Below are 17793 nucleotides of genomic sequence, written 5' to 3' on the forward strand. Positions count from 1 at the left end.
CTTCAGTGGTGTTCATATGGACATGGCCTGAGTCTCATGTATGTAATGCTGGAGCCTCCCAGATAACCTGGACAACTTTCAAACGTAATTTTGGTACTTTGGAGGCTAAAACGTACTAAAAGTCTGTGAAGATCTTTGTACATTTAGCCTGGGATATACTAGTCTGGGTGATACATCCCTTACCCATACTGAACCCCTGCAAATGTGCTGTACCCTTAATGTGCTGGGATGAATTTCAGGTGGGAAATGCCATGCTTCTTTTTCATGTATGAAACTGGGATACTTTATGAATTTAGTCACGTACGGCTTGCCTGCTTTTAGCTAGCGTGGAGCTGCTATCTGTGACAGTGATACAAAAAAAACTTCATGTAAATAATTTTCAATAATTTGGAATTATCCATTATTAATACAGACAGTTCAGGAGATGAAAGCAAACAGGATTTAGAAGCCAAATCTTTAATGAGGATGGTATTAAGGTACTTAGTTTGCAAACCACACAGTGATTTGTAGTATACTGAACTTACTTCTTTGCCACTCCACTTAGTTCCTGTCCACTAAATAAAAATGTCATTTTTGGGCACTCTTCCTCAAATTTGGGGTCTCACTGATATCATACCTCAGCGTTACTGGAAGCTTTGTGTCAGCTTCTGGCCCAGCTGGTAGCACAGAGCCATGCAGCACTCAAGCTGTGGGATTTCTGCCTTGGCTGGACTTGACTGTGCAGAACCACATCCCCAGTTTGGTCACTGTATTGTTACAGTCATTGATTCCTTCCCTACATTTACTGCACCTAAAACAGCAAGGCCTGACAGTGTCATTAATAAAGGTGTACCTGGCCACTGTCTTGTTTTCCATCCCAGTTCTGCTGGCTGATCAGTATTTACTTAACCGCATGGCTAGCTGGTTCCTCAAAGGACTATATAGGCTGTGCTCTCTCAATTAAGACAGCTGATCTTAAGGTGGTGCTCTCAAAGCTGATGCACCCTCTTTTTGAGCCCCTACCAACGTCTTCTGTCTTTCCTGAGAAGAATGGCATTCCCAGTGGCTATAACTTCAGCCAGGAGGGTATCTGAGCTTAAGGCCTTGATGTCTCGGACCCTTATGTGATTTTTTTTTATAAGGACAAGGTACAGTTACAGCCACATCTATCTATAAACACATTTCCTGTATATGGAGATTGTGGATTGAGAGTTGAAAAACATTAATGAAAATACACTCAGCACTGATGACAGCCACATAACTATATTTTTACCTTTCAGTAATGTTGAGATACCAATGGACTCAGGACTTGACCACAGTTTTTTCAGTTAGTATGAAATATCCTTACTCAACAATAATTTTGGTCTGAGGAAGCACTCTTTGGATCTACTTACTAGACTCTGGGAGCTATTACAGGGCTGAGACACAGGCGATCTGGCCTCTTTTTCAGGCTTGTCCACAGATTTGTTTTTGTTTGTTTAATTTGTCACCTGTTATTTCAGCACACTAGCAAATTAAAAATTACACATCTATGTGAATTCTATTACATGTGGATTTTACAAGTAACACCATTGTTAATTCTTACAAAATGTCCCCATGACTTAAGGAGAATGACAGTTTTTAATCTGCTAATTATATGGCCCATTATTCTCAGGGTTTTATTTTTGTTTTGTTTTAGTTTGCATTTTGTAGCATTTGGTTCCAATAGTATCATTGTTTACCCTGTGTGGTCAGGCAGCTCACTGTTGCTGGATAGGACTATTTATATAGCAAGAGGAGAGGGAGAAACATGCCTAAAATACAAAAAAGTAATTGTAAAACCCACATGTATTAACAGGGGGCTGATGGACAAGCAAACTACCTGGAACTACTGATAACTTTTTATATAACTGACTAGAGTTGAAGGTGATCTGTGTGTTGCTTACTTGTCCTCAAAGGAGATTTAATCTCTATTTCAGTTTAATTATTTGTAAATCTACAATTTATATAGTGTGGATTTTAATGCATTTGCAAAATAATTTTGACATTTTTGGATTGAAGGTGCTATCAAATCCACAGTGGTACTGTTTTGATTTAAACAATTTGTGGCCATTTTAAATTAGTAGATATTTTCCCATATCATGCTCTCCTGCCCACCACCTCCACCAGCTCCATTTGTATCTGTTTGTACAATTCAAGTCTTTCATAATTCAAAAGTAAATTTTATGTTTTCTGTTTCAGCGGAAGTTTCACTGTGCTAGTTTGACGTCTTGGCCATCATGGCTCTACTCTTTATATGATGCTGTAAGTATAAACCAGATCACACTAGGAATCTATAATCAATTATATGCTTTTGGGTATTTCGTTAAGTAGCACAAAACAATATGACCCATTTTTATTTTGTGTTTTAAATATTGACTGTGGCATTATCAAAACAGCAGCCAAAATAACATATATTCTAACCTATATTTACCAGACTTAAACAAATTTATGGCAGGAGAAACTCAGTACAATAATAGTTTCTGTTTTTATTTCCAAATCAGTAGTTTGGATTTTTATTTTCTATCTTGAGTCCTTTTTTGTGACTTTATCTCTTGTTACCAGCTACCCTGAAACCACCATAGCATAGAAATCCTTTAAATGAAGTTAGTTTATTTTCCAAGACTGATCAGATCATCTCTTCTTTCTGAGAAATGTCACCACCTAGCCCCCTGGGAAATCTAGGCTGTTTTTTAACTTATTAGCTTAAAATATGTAGACATATAGATAAAGTGTCTTTATGCTAAGTATTTTAAAAGCTAATGTCCACTAGAGGCCAATAGCTCACTCCCCATTTTGCTTTTATTTTAAAGGGAAAATATATATTTAAATTACACTTTTCTTCTAATGAAAGGAAACCTTGATGGAAAGAGTCAAGAGGCAACTGCATGAGTGGGATGAAAACCTTAAAGATGAATCTCTTCCATCGAATCCAATAGGTACTATAAATTATGTTGCTTAGTTTTTAGCATATTTTGTTAAAGGTAATGAACACATTTATTTTTTCTCCACTGTCTAGCCCATGATTGCTACTGGGAACAGATTTTGTGAATTAAATGCATGTAAGCTAATCCATTAACAGTTCCTTTACAAAACTTTTTCCAACACACTTTTAGCTTTTGTTTTCTCCAGAATGGCTAGAAATTAATGTTCAAAGGGGGGCGTGAATTCCAGCTTTTGAATTAACTGACTGACTCATTAGATGGGACTGTAGAAATATTTTAGGGCTGTGCTTATCCTGTGGCATAATAGTACTTTGATGACATAAAGCAAGAATGAATACAGTAAAGTCCTTAACTTTTTATGCCAACGTAAATTCCAATGTCTGGTTTTTATGTATTTTTTAAAATAAAAGTCATTTACACATTTCAGCCTTTATAAATTTGACAGTTGTTGGTTTGTGTTTCATTCTGGGTACAAATCTGAGAAATACCTCTCAGCTTCCAGAAAAGAACAGAAAAGGCCATGTCTGTAGTGGACGCAGAAGTCAACCACCAACACACAATTTTAGCTACGCAATTGGCGTAGCTAAAATTGCGTGTTGGTGGTTGACTTCTGCATCCACTACAGACATGGCCTAAGGCTAGAATCACACTACTATGGAGGGTTGATCTTTCAGGGTTTTGTTTCACGTGAAACGATGCTTTCGGGAGTCAAAGTCAACCTGGGAACTTCTTGCGAGAGGCAAGGCGTAAGGAAGGTCGACAACAGAAATGCTCCTATCGACCTTCTTCCATGTAGACAGACATGGCGGTCGACTGCCTATAAGTCGATTTTAGTGATGCAATTGGCATAGCTAAAATTGTGTGTCGATGATCAGCTTCTATTACTAGTGTAGATATAGCCTAAAGTAAACTTGCCACTTGGATTTTGCTAGTACAGAGTCATTTCTCTTGTTTAGAAAAAAGTTGCTCAAATGAAGAGAACTGACTAAAAGGTATATGTATGTTATTTTATTTTATTCTTCACTTCTCACATTGTAACAGGCATGGTGCTTTTCTCCAGATTTTTCTTACAGAGTTGCTGCATGCCTGCCAATTGATGATTCATTACGTATTCAACTGCTTAAAATAGGTAGTGCTATTCAGCGATTGCGGTGTGAATTAGATATTATGAACAAAGTAAGTGTCTTATGTATATTTCATTTACCATACTCTGATTTAGTGTCACTAGTTAATAATAGTAGTAGAGGATGCATAATCTATAGCAATAAAAAAATCTGCCATTTCCAAGTTGTATTTTAAGAGGTGGTATTTTTAGATCTTTCTACTTTTCAAATTTATTTTTAACTTTGGTGGAACACATCTTCAATTGATTTTTGGCTACCACAGTGAGTTTAGTAGCAGACTTGCAGTGCATTTTATCTTTTTTCCCCTACACTACAGTGCTTGAGGTCTTCTTGCATCCTGAAAGAATGACAACCATATTTTTAAAATGATCTCTAACACTTCATTGTACTGTACCATCCAAGAGATGGTGCTACATGTCTGATGCAGTTAGCACTATTCAAAAATCAGAATGCTTTTACAGTAAGACGTAGAGTAATGAAATATTACTATGCCAGGATAAATGTGCCGGGATAAATGGAGTGGGTTTTGGATAAGGTATGATATATTCCTCCGGTGATAAGACTATGTGAATATTGGACTAAAATGTTTTTTTTGCATTCAGTCATCAACTACCCTACTAAGCAGGATTCTAAGATGATTTAAAACTTGTCTCTTGTTGCCCTTTTTGATGGGTTTTCTGGAAATAAAAATTAAGGAGAACCATCTAACACAGAAATTACAATAACTGTGTGTTCAAATAGGCTGTCAAGTGTATACGCACTAACTTCAAATGAAAGAGCCACTAGAAATGCAGCAAGAGAATCAGCTTTGGAGAGTTAATAGCAGATGGCACCAAGAACTCTGATGTATTTAAGGCCTGTTTTGCTTCAGTCTTCACTAAATAAGTTAATGATGACCAGATGCTTAATGCTATCAATACTAAGTGGTGGGGGAGGGGGGAAATGAGTGTGGGCAGAGGGGAGGGAACAAGCCAGAGGAGGGAAACAATTAAAGAATAAATATAGATGAGTTACATGTGTTCAGATCACCAGACCAGGATCCAGAAATGTAAGCAATTATCTTTAGAAACTCAGAGGGTGGGTGAAGTTCTAGAGGGGTGGAGAAGAGTACATATGGTACTTATCTTTAGAAAATGGGAAAAAAGAAGACTGGGAAATTATACATCAACCAGCCTACCTTAGAAACGGAAACAAATTCCTAAACAAATTGTAAGCAGTTAGGGAAAATAGGGTAATAAGTAATAGCTAACATGGATGCATCAAGAGCAGACCAGACTTATGTAATTTCCTTGTTTGACAGAGTTACTGGTGGGGAATCAATAGATGTGGTTTATCTTCATTGTCACTAAAGCTCTTGACACGACTCAACATAATATTCTCATAAGCAGACTGGAGAACTGTGATCAAGATGAAATTACTACAGGTTGGACTTCCCTGGTCTGGCACCCTCATGTCCTGATTGGTCCTGAACCATGAACCAGACCAGGGAGGTCAATGTTCCCCTCCAGGCCTTTGGCACACTCCCAGCTGTCAGTCCTGACCAGGGACCCCAGCTGCAGCTCTTTGGCTGCTGCCAGTCCGGCCCCAGCCAGGCCTTCTGGCTGCAGTTTCTGGGCTACCACCAGCTTCCCAGCCATCGATCTGGTCCTGGCTTTAGTTCCCTTTCCACTGCTGGCCCTCTAGCTGGGGCTGTCAAGCCCCATTTGCATCCCTGACACTGGCCCAGCTGCAACAGTCTGAGCTCCCAGTTGGCCCCCAGCTCCCAGCCTCTGGGGTTCTATGACTAGAGCATCCCAAAATTCAGAGGCTCTGTCTGTATAAGGTGAGAGCACAAATGGTTGATGGACCGTAATTGTCAATAGTTCTTTGTCAAAGTGGGAGGCTGCATCTAATGGGATCCCACAGGGCTGTAACCCGGGTTCTGTTTTATTCAATATTTTCAATAATGACTTGAGTGATGGAGTGGAGAGTATGCTTGTAAAATTTGTGGATGACACCAGACTCTGAGGGGATTGAAAGCATTTTGCTGAAGAGGATTAGAAATTGAAATGACCTCGACAAATTGGTCCAAAATCAAGATAAATCAATAAAGACAAGCACAATATATTTCACTGGTGAAAATAAAATCAGGGGTATGACTACAATATGGGAAGTAATTGGCTATGTAGTAGTATTTCAGAAGAGGCTCTCAGGGTTGTAAAGGGTCATGAATACGAGACAACAATGTGTTGCAGTTATGTAAAATGCTATTATTGTTGTGGGGCAAATAGTGGTATATGTAAGACAAGGGAGGTAATTTTCCTCTCGTATCTGGCACTGGTGAGGCCTCAGCTGAAGTATTGTGACTAGAGGCAGGTCTACACTAGGGGAGAAAGTCAGCCTATGATACACAGCTCAAATTTCTCCGCTGTCTCCACAGTGGGAGGTTGACATGGAAAACTCTCCTGTTGACTTCCCCTACTCTTCACAAATGCAAGGAGTAATGGGGTAAATGAGGACACCATCAGCATTCGAGTTAGTGGGGCCATACTAGATCTGCCAAATTCAACCTCAGAAGATGGACCTCTGGCATGCTGACCTGACACTAAACATAGACAATTCCTAATTCTGGATTAGGGATATAAAATCTCATTTAACCAGTTAAGCAATTAAAGGGAGGGCAGCTGGGGAGGCTGCTTGCCCACCCCTTCCCCTCCGTCCTCCCACAGCATGCTTGGGAACCAAGGCTGCTCCTACCCAGGTGGAACTACCCTGTCTGTGACACTGCTGCAGGTGGGGGGGACACTTCAATGTGGCTGGAGCAGCCGTGGCTCCTGGCATGCAGCAAACAGGAGTGCTGAAGCCCTATTTGAGCAGCATGATCTGGGGGCACTGCAAGCGGGGGCACTCCAGCCGAGCCAGAGCAACCTCCGTCTGCGTTGGTCCTGGGCTCACTGCAGGTGGGGGAGCTCCTGCACAGCTGGAGCAGCCCCTGTCCTCAGCAAAGGGGCAACTCCACCCTGGTTGGGCTGGAGCCACCTCACCAGTGGCCTCCTCCTCCCCGCAGGTCACTGCAGATAGGGGCTGTTCTGCCACTGCTGCAGTGCCCCCACCCTGCAGTGGTCCTGTGGGACTGGCTCAACCCCCTGCCCATGCTGGGCAGAGGGCTTTTTCAGCCCTATCAGTTAACCAGTTAACACCCCTATTCTGAGTGGCACACTTCAGCAAAGATTTGGACAAATTGGAGTCATCAGCAAAAATAATAAAAGCTTTAAACAGTTTGACTTATGAGGAAAAGCAGAAAGAAATGGGTATGCTTAATCTTGAAAAAGAAGACTGAGAGAGACCAGGTGATAGTTTTCAATCATGTTTAATCAAAGTTCCCTCAAGCCCATGGCTCATCACACTGCTGTAAAAAGATTGGTAATCATTATTCTCCATATCCACTGGAGATAAGACAGGAAGTAATAGGCTTAGTCCAAAGAAACGGAGATTAAGGTTATATATTAGGGAAAAAAATTTTCACTAGAAGTTGTCTGATCTGTTTTTATAACACACCAGTGATGGGGATTCCACACATTGCCTTATTTATTACAATTACATAGTCATAGGCCTTTTCTTTATTCTAAAAAAAGAGCATGTTGGGATTATATGTTGCTTGAGAGATGAATAAGCAGAAGTGAGTAAAGCTGTCCTGTTATGTATGTATGCTTGTTTTTCTTTAAGTGTACATCCCTTTGTTGTAAGCAATGTCAAGACACAGAAATAACAACCAAGAATGAAATATTCAGGTGAGTTTAGTCTCTTTTTTGGAAGAGATGCAGTTGTTATGTACATCGACATTACAGTAAATGAAAATTGGATGTGTAATAATATTCTTGCTCTTCCTACGATTCTCATTTTTGTCTTGTCATTTTATTCTTTTGAGATCATTCTTAGCTGACCAGTAAATGCTTACAGGAACTTTTCAATGTAGAATAAAATAGATAAATTGACATCATCCAGTTCACAGATAGCTAACAAAAAAAGGTTGTTTATACTCATCTTTAGAATAACAGACGTTGGAGTTTGAAAGTCTGTGTTATATTGTCAGTCCCATCTTTCAGCCACTCTTGGGCTGTGTGCGCACTGGGCCCTAGTGCTCACAGTTTGATGCAAATAAGCAGTCTCAAAAATGCAAAATGGCGAGTTACTTACATATGAACATGCACATAAGCTATGTGAATGAGGCTAATCTGAATATTTGCAGCAGAAATCAAGCCGTGTAGACTTGATTCTGCTAGCAAGAAACCTCTTTGTCAGCAGCCCTTTATGCCTGGAAAAAAATCAGGCATAAGGGGCTGCCAGCAAAGGGTTTTTTTTTTTTTGTTTTTTTTTTTTTTTTGGCCAGCAGAGCCAAATCTACACTGCTTGACTTCTAGTATGAATATGCAAATGAGCCTGATGAATATGCACATCATCTATCAATATGTAAATGTTCTCTATTTTGCGTTTTTGAGACTTATTTGTATCAAACTGTCGGCACTAGGACTCAGTGTTTACACAGCCTTGGAACATAAGTTTGTGTATCTTACTCTAATATTAAGTGTTATTAACATAATTTAGAAGTAATAGGGAAAAATATGTTAAGCATATTTCCTCATTTTCACAGGCAGTGATTTCAGATTACTGTATGTGATTTAAGTATCATAGTTGTGACACCTGGAAATTTGTTGTGATGCAAGGAAGTTGTCACATTTGGTTATTGTGTGACATCAAATAGTCTAAAAATATCCTGAGAGTTGTAGCAAGCAATTCATTGATGTATGCATAACCTTTTCATTGCCCTCATTTATAACTACGTCGGTATAGTACTTCTTGAAAACAGCTACCACTGCTGGTAGCCTTGTTTCCAGGTTCCCCCCAAGTTAGCTAATACCTATCAATGACCTGTGCCAGCATTCCATTGGGTCTGTAGTTATTAGCTGGGCTCCATTAAGAAATACATAAACCCTCATTTGGGAACGCACTTAAGAATGAGATTATTTTAATATTCAGGAAAACATTTAAGCATACACTTAAGTGCCTTTCTGGAAACAGTTCCTAAAAAGCAGTCAGCAGACATTGCTCACATTAGTAAAGATTACTGACCCTGAATAAGGGCATATGGAATTGGATCCTACATTTATACAAACTTATTTGGAAAATTATTGTTATATGAGGTCATGTAATAAAGAGGTATGTATCTATTTTCATTCCATTTTTAATACTGTAATTTAATAAATCTTATCTACAAGACTGCTTTTTATGCAATATATTTTAAATGTTTGTCCATTTGCTTCCTCTATTCACTCTCTAATGAATGTCAGATGCTGTTTTAATTTTATTAATCTTTTTTAGCCCTCTTTTTCTTTTTGATACATGCCTTAGAGCCAGTTATGTACTTTGATATTTCTTATTTATCCTTTGTAGTTTATCTTTGTGTGGACCTATGGCAGCATATGTGAATCCTCATGGATATGTCCATGAGACCCTTACAGTGTACAAAACCTGCAACTTGAATCTGAGTGGCCGACCATCTACAGAGCACAGTTGGTTTCCTGGGTAAATTTCTACTAATAATTTACTCCAGAATTACAAAATAGAGTTCAGAAATCTTATGAGCAAATAATAGAAATTCATAGTTCTGATTTAAGTGAATTCTGTATTTCATTATTTTCTAAATTATTAAATGATAATTAAGATCATTTAATTACTGTAAATGAAGAAAAGAGTTAATGTAATATTCCTTCTTAATCGAAAATAAATTGGAGAAGTTAGATTAAAAAGTATTTAGAATTCTCTTGTGCCTTTTAAATTGTGCATATATTTTGCCACATAGGAAAAGTGGTATTTGAATAATTCTTCTTTAATTATCCACCTAGAATCTTGATATCTAATTTTATAACAGGGAGCATATAGTACCATCTGACCCCAATCTTGTGTCAGGGCCTCATTGTAAAAGAGACAGTGTCCCTAAAGGGCTTAGTCCTTCTCACAGCTGGAGAAAGAACCAGCAGGTGAAGTGTTTGGTGACATGAATTATCATTTTAATATCTGTTAACAGTGGGAACACACCTTTCATTGTGTTTAAAAACATTTCAGTTTCCAGGATAGTACTAATTTTACTTCCTCCCTCCCATACTCGACACTGAAATTGTCTTCGGTATGTAGTCTGTGACCCTAGAACTTCTCCACTTAGTAAACTGAGAGGCTGTGTCTACATGAACCCCTTCCTTTTGGAAGGAGCATGTTAATGAGCGGGTTCAAAAGATGCTAATGAGGTGCTGCAATGAATATGCAGCACCTCATTAGCATAATGGCAGCTGCGGCAATTGGAAAGTGCAGCTTTAAAATTGTGCGCTGTCCATGGAGATGGGGGACCCTCCGAATGGACACCCCCCCCCCGCCCAGTTTTCGAAAGCCCCTTCCTCCTATCTGGTGTTAGGAAGAAGGGACTTTCGAAAACTGGGGGGGTTCTTTTGAAAGGTCCCCATCTCCACAGGTGGTGTGCGATTCGAAAGCTGCACTTTTCAATCGCCGCAGCTGCCATTATGCTAATGAGGCACTGCATATTCGTGTTGCCTCATTAGCATATTTTGAACCCACTCATTAACATGCCTCTTCCAAAAGGAAGGGGCTCATGTAGACACAGGGAGAATGTCTCATTATGACTAAAGGTTATTTACATGTCTGAAGATTTTGTTTTAAGCTGTTTGCTTGTTTATATTGCTGGCAGTGGGGAATTTGTTTTTAATGAACCGAAATGTCTAGATATGTATATATTTTATTCATATTAGGTACTTCAGTTAGTGCACACTTTTATACTGACTGCTGATTCCTCACTGTCATTGAAAGGGATTAAGTGTGATTTATTTCTGTTCTCCCTCAGTCGCCTCAATTTATCTTTGATGTTCTGTCCTCATCCTCCATACAAATGCAGCTGATGTGTAATGCCAAGTGGAATATTTAGCATATTTATAGTTTGAGTATACCATGTAGCTCATCTTGACTGAAAAAATTACAAGGGAAATCACGTGTATAGATCATATAAGTTAGCTACTAGATTCTTAGCAGAAATGTAGCACTTTAAAGACAACAAAATATCTTTGGGCGTGAGCTTTTGTGGGATAGACCCACTTCATCAGATCAATCTCATTTATAGGTGCGGAGGACCAAAAAGTCAGTTTTTATTACAATTCTTTTTTTTGGTCCTCCGTACTTAGAAATGAGATTGATCTGGTGAAGTGGGTCTGTCCCACAAAAGCTCATCACTGAATGTATCATTTTGTTAGTCTTTAAAGTGCTACATTTCTGCTGTTTTGTTGGAGTACAGACTAACACGGCTACCTCTCTGTTACTAGCTTCTTAAGTAATCTGGAGATTTTGAATACCCACCTTTTAAAGTAAAATAGAAAATCTGTTGGCTAGTGTTCAGTTAATGCTTCAAAGAAAATTTTAAATAAGCTATTTAGAAACGGTCCAGTTTCTGGAGCAGATGAGTGGGGTATTTATTTCCCAAGAGTTTTTCTGACTATAGTGCACAGTGTGTTTTAAATAAACCTGTCCAACTTTCTGTAGGGCCAGTTTTGTCACCACAAGAAGAAATCCCCACAAATTACGATTTTAAATGGAGAATTTTACAGCATGAACAGATAAATTGTGAGAAAATGATGCATTTGTGCTTTAGCTGTCAATTAAAAAAATAGAAGCAAATACAGAAAACATGATGCATAATTGGAATTGTTTCTTTATAGAATATTTTAAAAATCCATGAACTGTCAGCTATGCTTTAATAATAATATTGAAAACTACAAATGTTACCATATCCAGATTATTGATTTAAATGTGCAGTGCTGCTGTTAGAAAAAGTAAAATATTTATTTTTTCAAAATAACTTAAGTCTTTATTTCTGAACCATTTTAGAAACAACCTCTTTAGCGTATATAATGCATGGCTGAAATAATAACATGTTTTTGTTAGTTTATTCATGAATCATTTTAGAAATAAATGTTTTAGCACAAGTAGCAGTGCTGGAATAATCTAATTTTGAAGCTGTTTGAGTTCTGAGCACTTTAAAAATGTTATGCACTTCTGCAGGTGAAACATGTAAATAAATCCTGTTTTTCTAAAGTGAAGGGAATAGAGGGCAAGGAGATCAAAATGTACAATGCAAGAACTGTATCCAATCCTGCCAAGAAGCAAAGGGGAAACTGAACAAATTTAGACCAGATTTGTTCATGGTTTCTCCATGGACTTCAATTTTAAAAAGAACAAGTATTGGTAAGGAAAAGTGATATAGATCAGATTCTCAGGTAAAAGTGAACTGATGAATACTTTTAGATAGTGCACATTTTGAAATCTTGATTCTAACCTTGTGCAATGAATAAGAGTTGTTTTTGAATAATTGGATTACTACATTTAGACGTTCTCCCATTGCCCCAGCTTATCTTGAGTTCTTTTCTCTAAAATCTCAGAATATGACCCATTGTATGTGGTTTTAGAGTTTTATTTCTGTTCTTTGCCTGTTCTGTCCTTAATCAACCACTTCAATTTTTTCTTCTAACTGAAACTTATTGTCCCTCCTTCCCTCCCACAACCATTTAAGTTTTTTGGTTTGAATAAACTAGCATGTTTTAGAATAATTTCAAAAACAACAAATTTGAACCTTTCAGCCCATCATAATTCACATATAATTTGAAATTTAGGTTGTGTGCTACAGCTCTGTCCTTAACTTTAATCCATAAATGGATATCTGCCTCTTCATTTTGATCCCATACTATCAAAAATAATTCTCTTATCAGACTTAACTTACTTTAAATCACTCTGTTTTCTATGGTAATATATTGTCTTCTATGGGAATTGGGCCCTGTTTTTACATTCATTGGTTGACTTAAACAAACACATAGATAACACAATAGCCATTTCTGGGTACTTGACTAATTTGCACACATTTAAAATTCCACTTTGTCACCTTGCTGCTTGGACAAGTCCACAAGTCCACCTGTCAGAATTGAGTAATGCGGGTGGGAAGTTAGGAGGTTGTATGGTGTGACCAGTTCAATAACTGCTCTCAGAGGATCTTTTTTCTTTCATATATGAATCACAAAAGGCATCTCGTGACTCATATTATTTATTTTGAGGTTAGTCCTTGCTTCTCACCCTCAGATGTTTCCTCTATCTCTTTGTTCTCTGGAGGCTGCAGAATATTTTGTGTTCTTCCTTTTGAAGCTACTAAAGGAGAGATTCCAGTGTTCAATCAAACTAGATGCCTCATTCTTTCCTAAGTCCATCAGCACTCCTCCCACCCCCAAAAATCACTTTCCTTTAAATATCTGCTTAAAACCATCCCTTATATTTTAAGTTTATTATGATTTACTTGCTAAAATGTTTTTATATTCCTGTAGTGGCACACAATAATTAGTCATATTACTTTAAATATGGTACTAATAAAATACTTTAATTATTACACTTTTGTGGGAAAAGTAATAATGTTGAAGGCGAAGATTTTCAAGGAGATCTAGGAAGTTTGATGCCCAAGTCCTGTTGAAAAATCATTCAGAATTGCATGGCTGCATCCTTTAAACCCATTTGACAATCCCAAATGAAACATACTCTCTTCTTACTGAATTACTTATCTGTGTTCCAGTTTTATTAAAGTGTTGTGATGGCTGACAATGTGACTTCTGCCAAAACACATTTTTTTCTCTTTAAAGGTATGCATGGACTATAGCCCAGTGCAGAATCTGTGGGAACCATATGGGGTGGAAGTTCACAGCAGCTAAAAAAGATCTGTCTCCTCAAAAATTCTGGGGATTGACCCGATCTGCACTCCTACCTAGAATTCCAGAAACGGAAGATGGATCAGTCCATGATAGATCACCATTACTTTGCTTGTAATCTAGTAACCCATTTTTGGAATGAAAAAGCAGCCACCAGTGTCTCTCGGTTGAACGTATTCAATGTTGCTTCTCATGCTTGCTTAAATAAGTTTAAAAATGAGAGCAAAGACAGACAAGCATCATTAAAATTGGGCTTGGTGCGCAGTCAAGGTACTGTTGTTTCCAGATTCACTGGGAATTGAAGGTTGTGTCTTAAAATGTTGATAACTGGGAAGAGAAGTACAGTGAGAGACCGGCGAATGCATCTGATTATGGAAATGTCAGATAAATGCTGAAACAGATTACTCAAATTTGCCACTGCATAATTTAAGAAGATATTTACTGCTATTGAATTAAGGTAAAAGAAGTGCAAAAAATAAATAAGAAGTACTATTAAACAGTAGTTGATTCATACAACATAATGTATGACAGTAATTTTGTGGGATATTGCTATCAGTACACTTTAAGTAGAGCTGGCTAAGAAATCCTCCTTGTTCACACTGGTCTTTTCAAATGTTTGCCCAAATGAATATCAAAGAATGTATGAGGTCTAAGCCTCTGTTTGATTGATGTTGCATTGGTTAATCCTTGTGGAAATGCTGTAAATGGTAGAAGCCAAGCACTTACTGATATCTGCTGCTAAAGCAACTACTGTATAAAATTCCTTTTTAAAGGAATCCTGTATCAATTGTTTTGTCCTTATCACTTAGTATGTTTGATATGTTGATCAGCAGTCATTTAAAAACTAAATTATTAAATTTTACAGTTTTATGCTGGTGCATAGAACATATTACCATTTCTTTCCACAATATGTTAGTAAATTTCAGTCAGTAAAATTTAAATAGGTTTACATTTTTAAACAATTTTGAAGCTTAATTTGTCTTTTATACATGCCTAAAGTTGGGTGATGTATTTCACAGATTACTTCACAGTGGAAGTCACTCTTATCTGTGTTTTGACTAGGGAAAACAGCATACCTTTATTGTTTTTTACATTCACATATCATAAGTGCAAGGCTGTGTGTTTATCATTCTTTCCTGAAAAAGAAGTAATGTTTCTAAATAAAACAGAAGTCAAAGGCAAATTTTTTATGAGACACTGTGCTACAGAAGTGTGCCAAAAAGAGTGCAGCTTTTGCTGTTTTTTCAGAATGCACTTTCGTAGAATCTGAAGATGACAGATATCTCCTCTCTCTCTCTACGTGTATATATATATATATTTTTTTTTTTCCCTTGTGAGGCTCTTCTGTTCACTCTTTATTTGTTCAAACTAAATCTTAGAAATCCTGTATGTTTGTTTACTTGTATTGTTCAAGCAGAATTATACTAAAATGCTAAAGATTAAATTTATAAAATATTTCATCCATTCTCCATACCATAATTGATCGATTGTTTTATGTAGCATTCATATATTACTCCAGAAGAGAAGGACAAATATCTTTGAGACCAGCAGCTGACTTTACAGACAATGCCATGATGTGTGTTGTTCTGCTGTCAAAACAGATTTTCAAATAACACAAGATGTTACATGCTGAAAGGATGTTAGAAAACTTTATTAGATATTTAGCGAGTAACGGTGATGCAACTCAGGTTTAGTTCCTTGAAGCCGTCTACCTCTGTGCTTCTATGATGTTTTTTTGTTATCCCAGATAAATCGGTAGAATCAAATTTCAGTTTACGCTACAGTATTCTCAGTGAGCTGTGAAAAGCAATATTAGCTGAAACATAATTCTGAACAAATAGAGGGTGAAAGATGATTCATTTTCTTAAAGCGTTCTAGATTTTGCTTAGTTTTTTTTAGAATCCACTTTCAAAAAACTGAAATAATGTTAACCACTAGTGTAAATTATCAGGAGTCTGAATTATCTGTATTATAGTCATTCAGATCACATTGAGGGTGTTTTTTCCTAGCTTAGAAAAAAAATGGTGTGATTTTTTTTTTTTTTTTTTTTTGTTTGCAAAAGTACTAAGCACCTGAAGTTTGTGTTGACATAAATGAGCTTTGTGAGTGCTTTGGTACTTCTGAAAATCATGCCATTCACTGTTAACATTCACTGAGTTATGGTGAATGATTTTTCAAAAAGACTGTTGTCATCAGTATCACCAAACCCAGTATGCTTTTAGTTTTGGCTAGATCTCTTTCAAATTGCCTCAACTAAAACCAGAATAACATTGTGAGACAATTAAAGCATGAAATAGACATATTTTTAGTATTGTGCATCAATAAAAATGTAGAACTAATGTAACCCAATGAGGTCAGTCAGAAGTTAATTTAGCACTAATTTAATGTTTTTTCACTCTATCCAAACTTCTGTATGATGTTTGTCATCACAAAGTTTCTGATATTTTCTAAGTTGAAAACATCTGTGATTCAGGTTAATTGCAAAGAATATAAACCCTGTTTTGGGACACCTAGCCATTAAAAATTACACCTGTCCTTAATATGTAAAGTATGTGTTTTATAGTATGGATATAGAATTGTAAAAGGTTCTGTAGATTAGTTAGAATTTTCTATGCTTAGAAAAATGGGTTTTCTTTTCTGGGGAAAAGCTACTATAATGTTAGGATTATCGGCTGTTAGTAAATTATTCATGAATACTGTACAGATATTGCATACTAACGAAAGCAAAGTACTACACAAATCAGTAAATATCATGAAAATAGTTGTTTCACATTCATTGAGTTGCTTCTTTTAAAGCCATTATTGCAGTAACACTAAGACATCACATTGATCTGACAATGCATTTCATTAACAAATATCAAGATTTCAAAATAATATCTGTTAAATTTTGGTGCAGAATAGAGCCATAATTAAATGTTTTCTGTTGCATCTAGCTATTTCTCTTCAAAAGTGTTTTGGAATCTCCTTTATTGTATAATAATGCTATTTTTGTACATGAAACATTTTGTTCATCCACCTATTTTTCATCTGACCGTTGAAACTCCTTTTTAAAGTTGCAGTTAGGGTAAATAACACTCTGTTTTAACTGTTCCTTTGTCTGCCTTTTGAAACAAGTTTTCAGAAAATCTCATTGCTTGCAAACATAAGCGAAAAATAAAAGTTTCACGTATATTTCAAAATGAATGCCTAGGATCGTGTTTTTGGGTCGTATTCAGGCTGGGCAGGAAAGGTAGCATTCGCTTTGTGTTATGTAGATTGTGTTGGCATCCAGAATGTCCTAGATGTGTTCTAAAATACAGAGGATGCTGTTTCCACTTCAAAGTTTGAAGACAAAAAAGGTGAAGGAGGACAAAAGGTGTAAGATGCTCATACAATATATAAACGAAATAGTACGCATGTGGCTTGATAGTTTTACTGATTTGTTTTGAGGGGAGTGGGGGAGTTTAAATGAAATGACTAATGGCCCTCTTGTACTGCCTTCCTCTCACCCATCAGTCCTTTACCTTATAGATCTTTTAGGGTGACCTGACCATCCATCCAGAATTGAGTAGGACAGTTCCAAAATGCCGAGTTTAAGTTCCAGTTCCAGTCCCAGTCCTGGCCTGAATGGCTACGTCTACACGTGAAGCCTACATTGAAATAGTCTATTTCGATGAATAACGTCTACACGTCCTCCAGGGCTGGCATCGTCGATGTTCAACTTCGACGTTGCGCAGCACAACATCGAAATAGGCACTGCGAGGGAACGTCTGCACGCCAAAGTAGCACACATCGAAATAGGGATGCCAGGCACAGCTGCAGACAGGGTCACAGGGCGGACTAGCGCTTCCGGGGCAACAGCTAGCCGCTCCCTTAAAGGGCCCCTCCCAGACACACACACAGCACACGGTCTGAGGAGCCATAGGCACACAGACCCCGGGCGACGCAGGCATGGACCCCCAGCAGCAG

At 37.5% G+C, this 17793-nt stretch overlaps 1 protein-coding gene across 2 annotated transcripts in view; it reads left to right on the forward strand.

The window, feature by feature from the left end:
• CRBN (cereblon) overlaps positions 1–17018 on the forward strand; it is a 38328-nt gene extending 21310 nt beyond the window's left edge. For both annotated transcript variants that reach the window (XM_075005535.1, XM_075005536.1), the window contains exons 6-11: positions 2200–2262; positions 2852–2936; positions 4003–4118; positions 7772–7836; positions 9497–9628; positions 13780–17018. In XM_075005535.1, the coding sequence (XP_074861636.1) occupies positions 2200–2262; positions 2852–2936; positions 4003–4118; positions 7772–7836; positions 9497–9628; positions 13780–13963 (645 nt within the window). In that variant the 3' untranslated portion in view covers positions 13964–17018. The remainder of the gene's footprint in view (positions 1–2199; positions 2263–2851; positions 2937–4002; positions 4119–7771; positions 7837–9496; positions 9629–13779) is intronic.
• The last annotated feature ends 775 nt before the right edge of the window (positions 17019–17793 follow it).

This window comes from Carettochelys insculpta, chromosome 11 (assembly GCF_033958435.1).
Source record: "Carettochelys insculpta isolate YL-2023 chromosome 11, ASM3395843v1, whole genome shotgun sequence".
Taxonomy (NCBI): Eukaryota; Metazoa; Chordata; order Testudines; family Carettochelyidae; genus Carettochelys; species Carettochelys insculpta.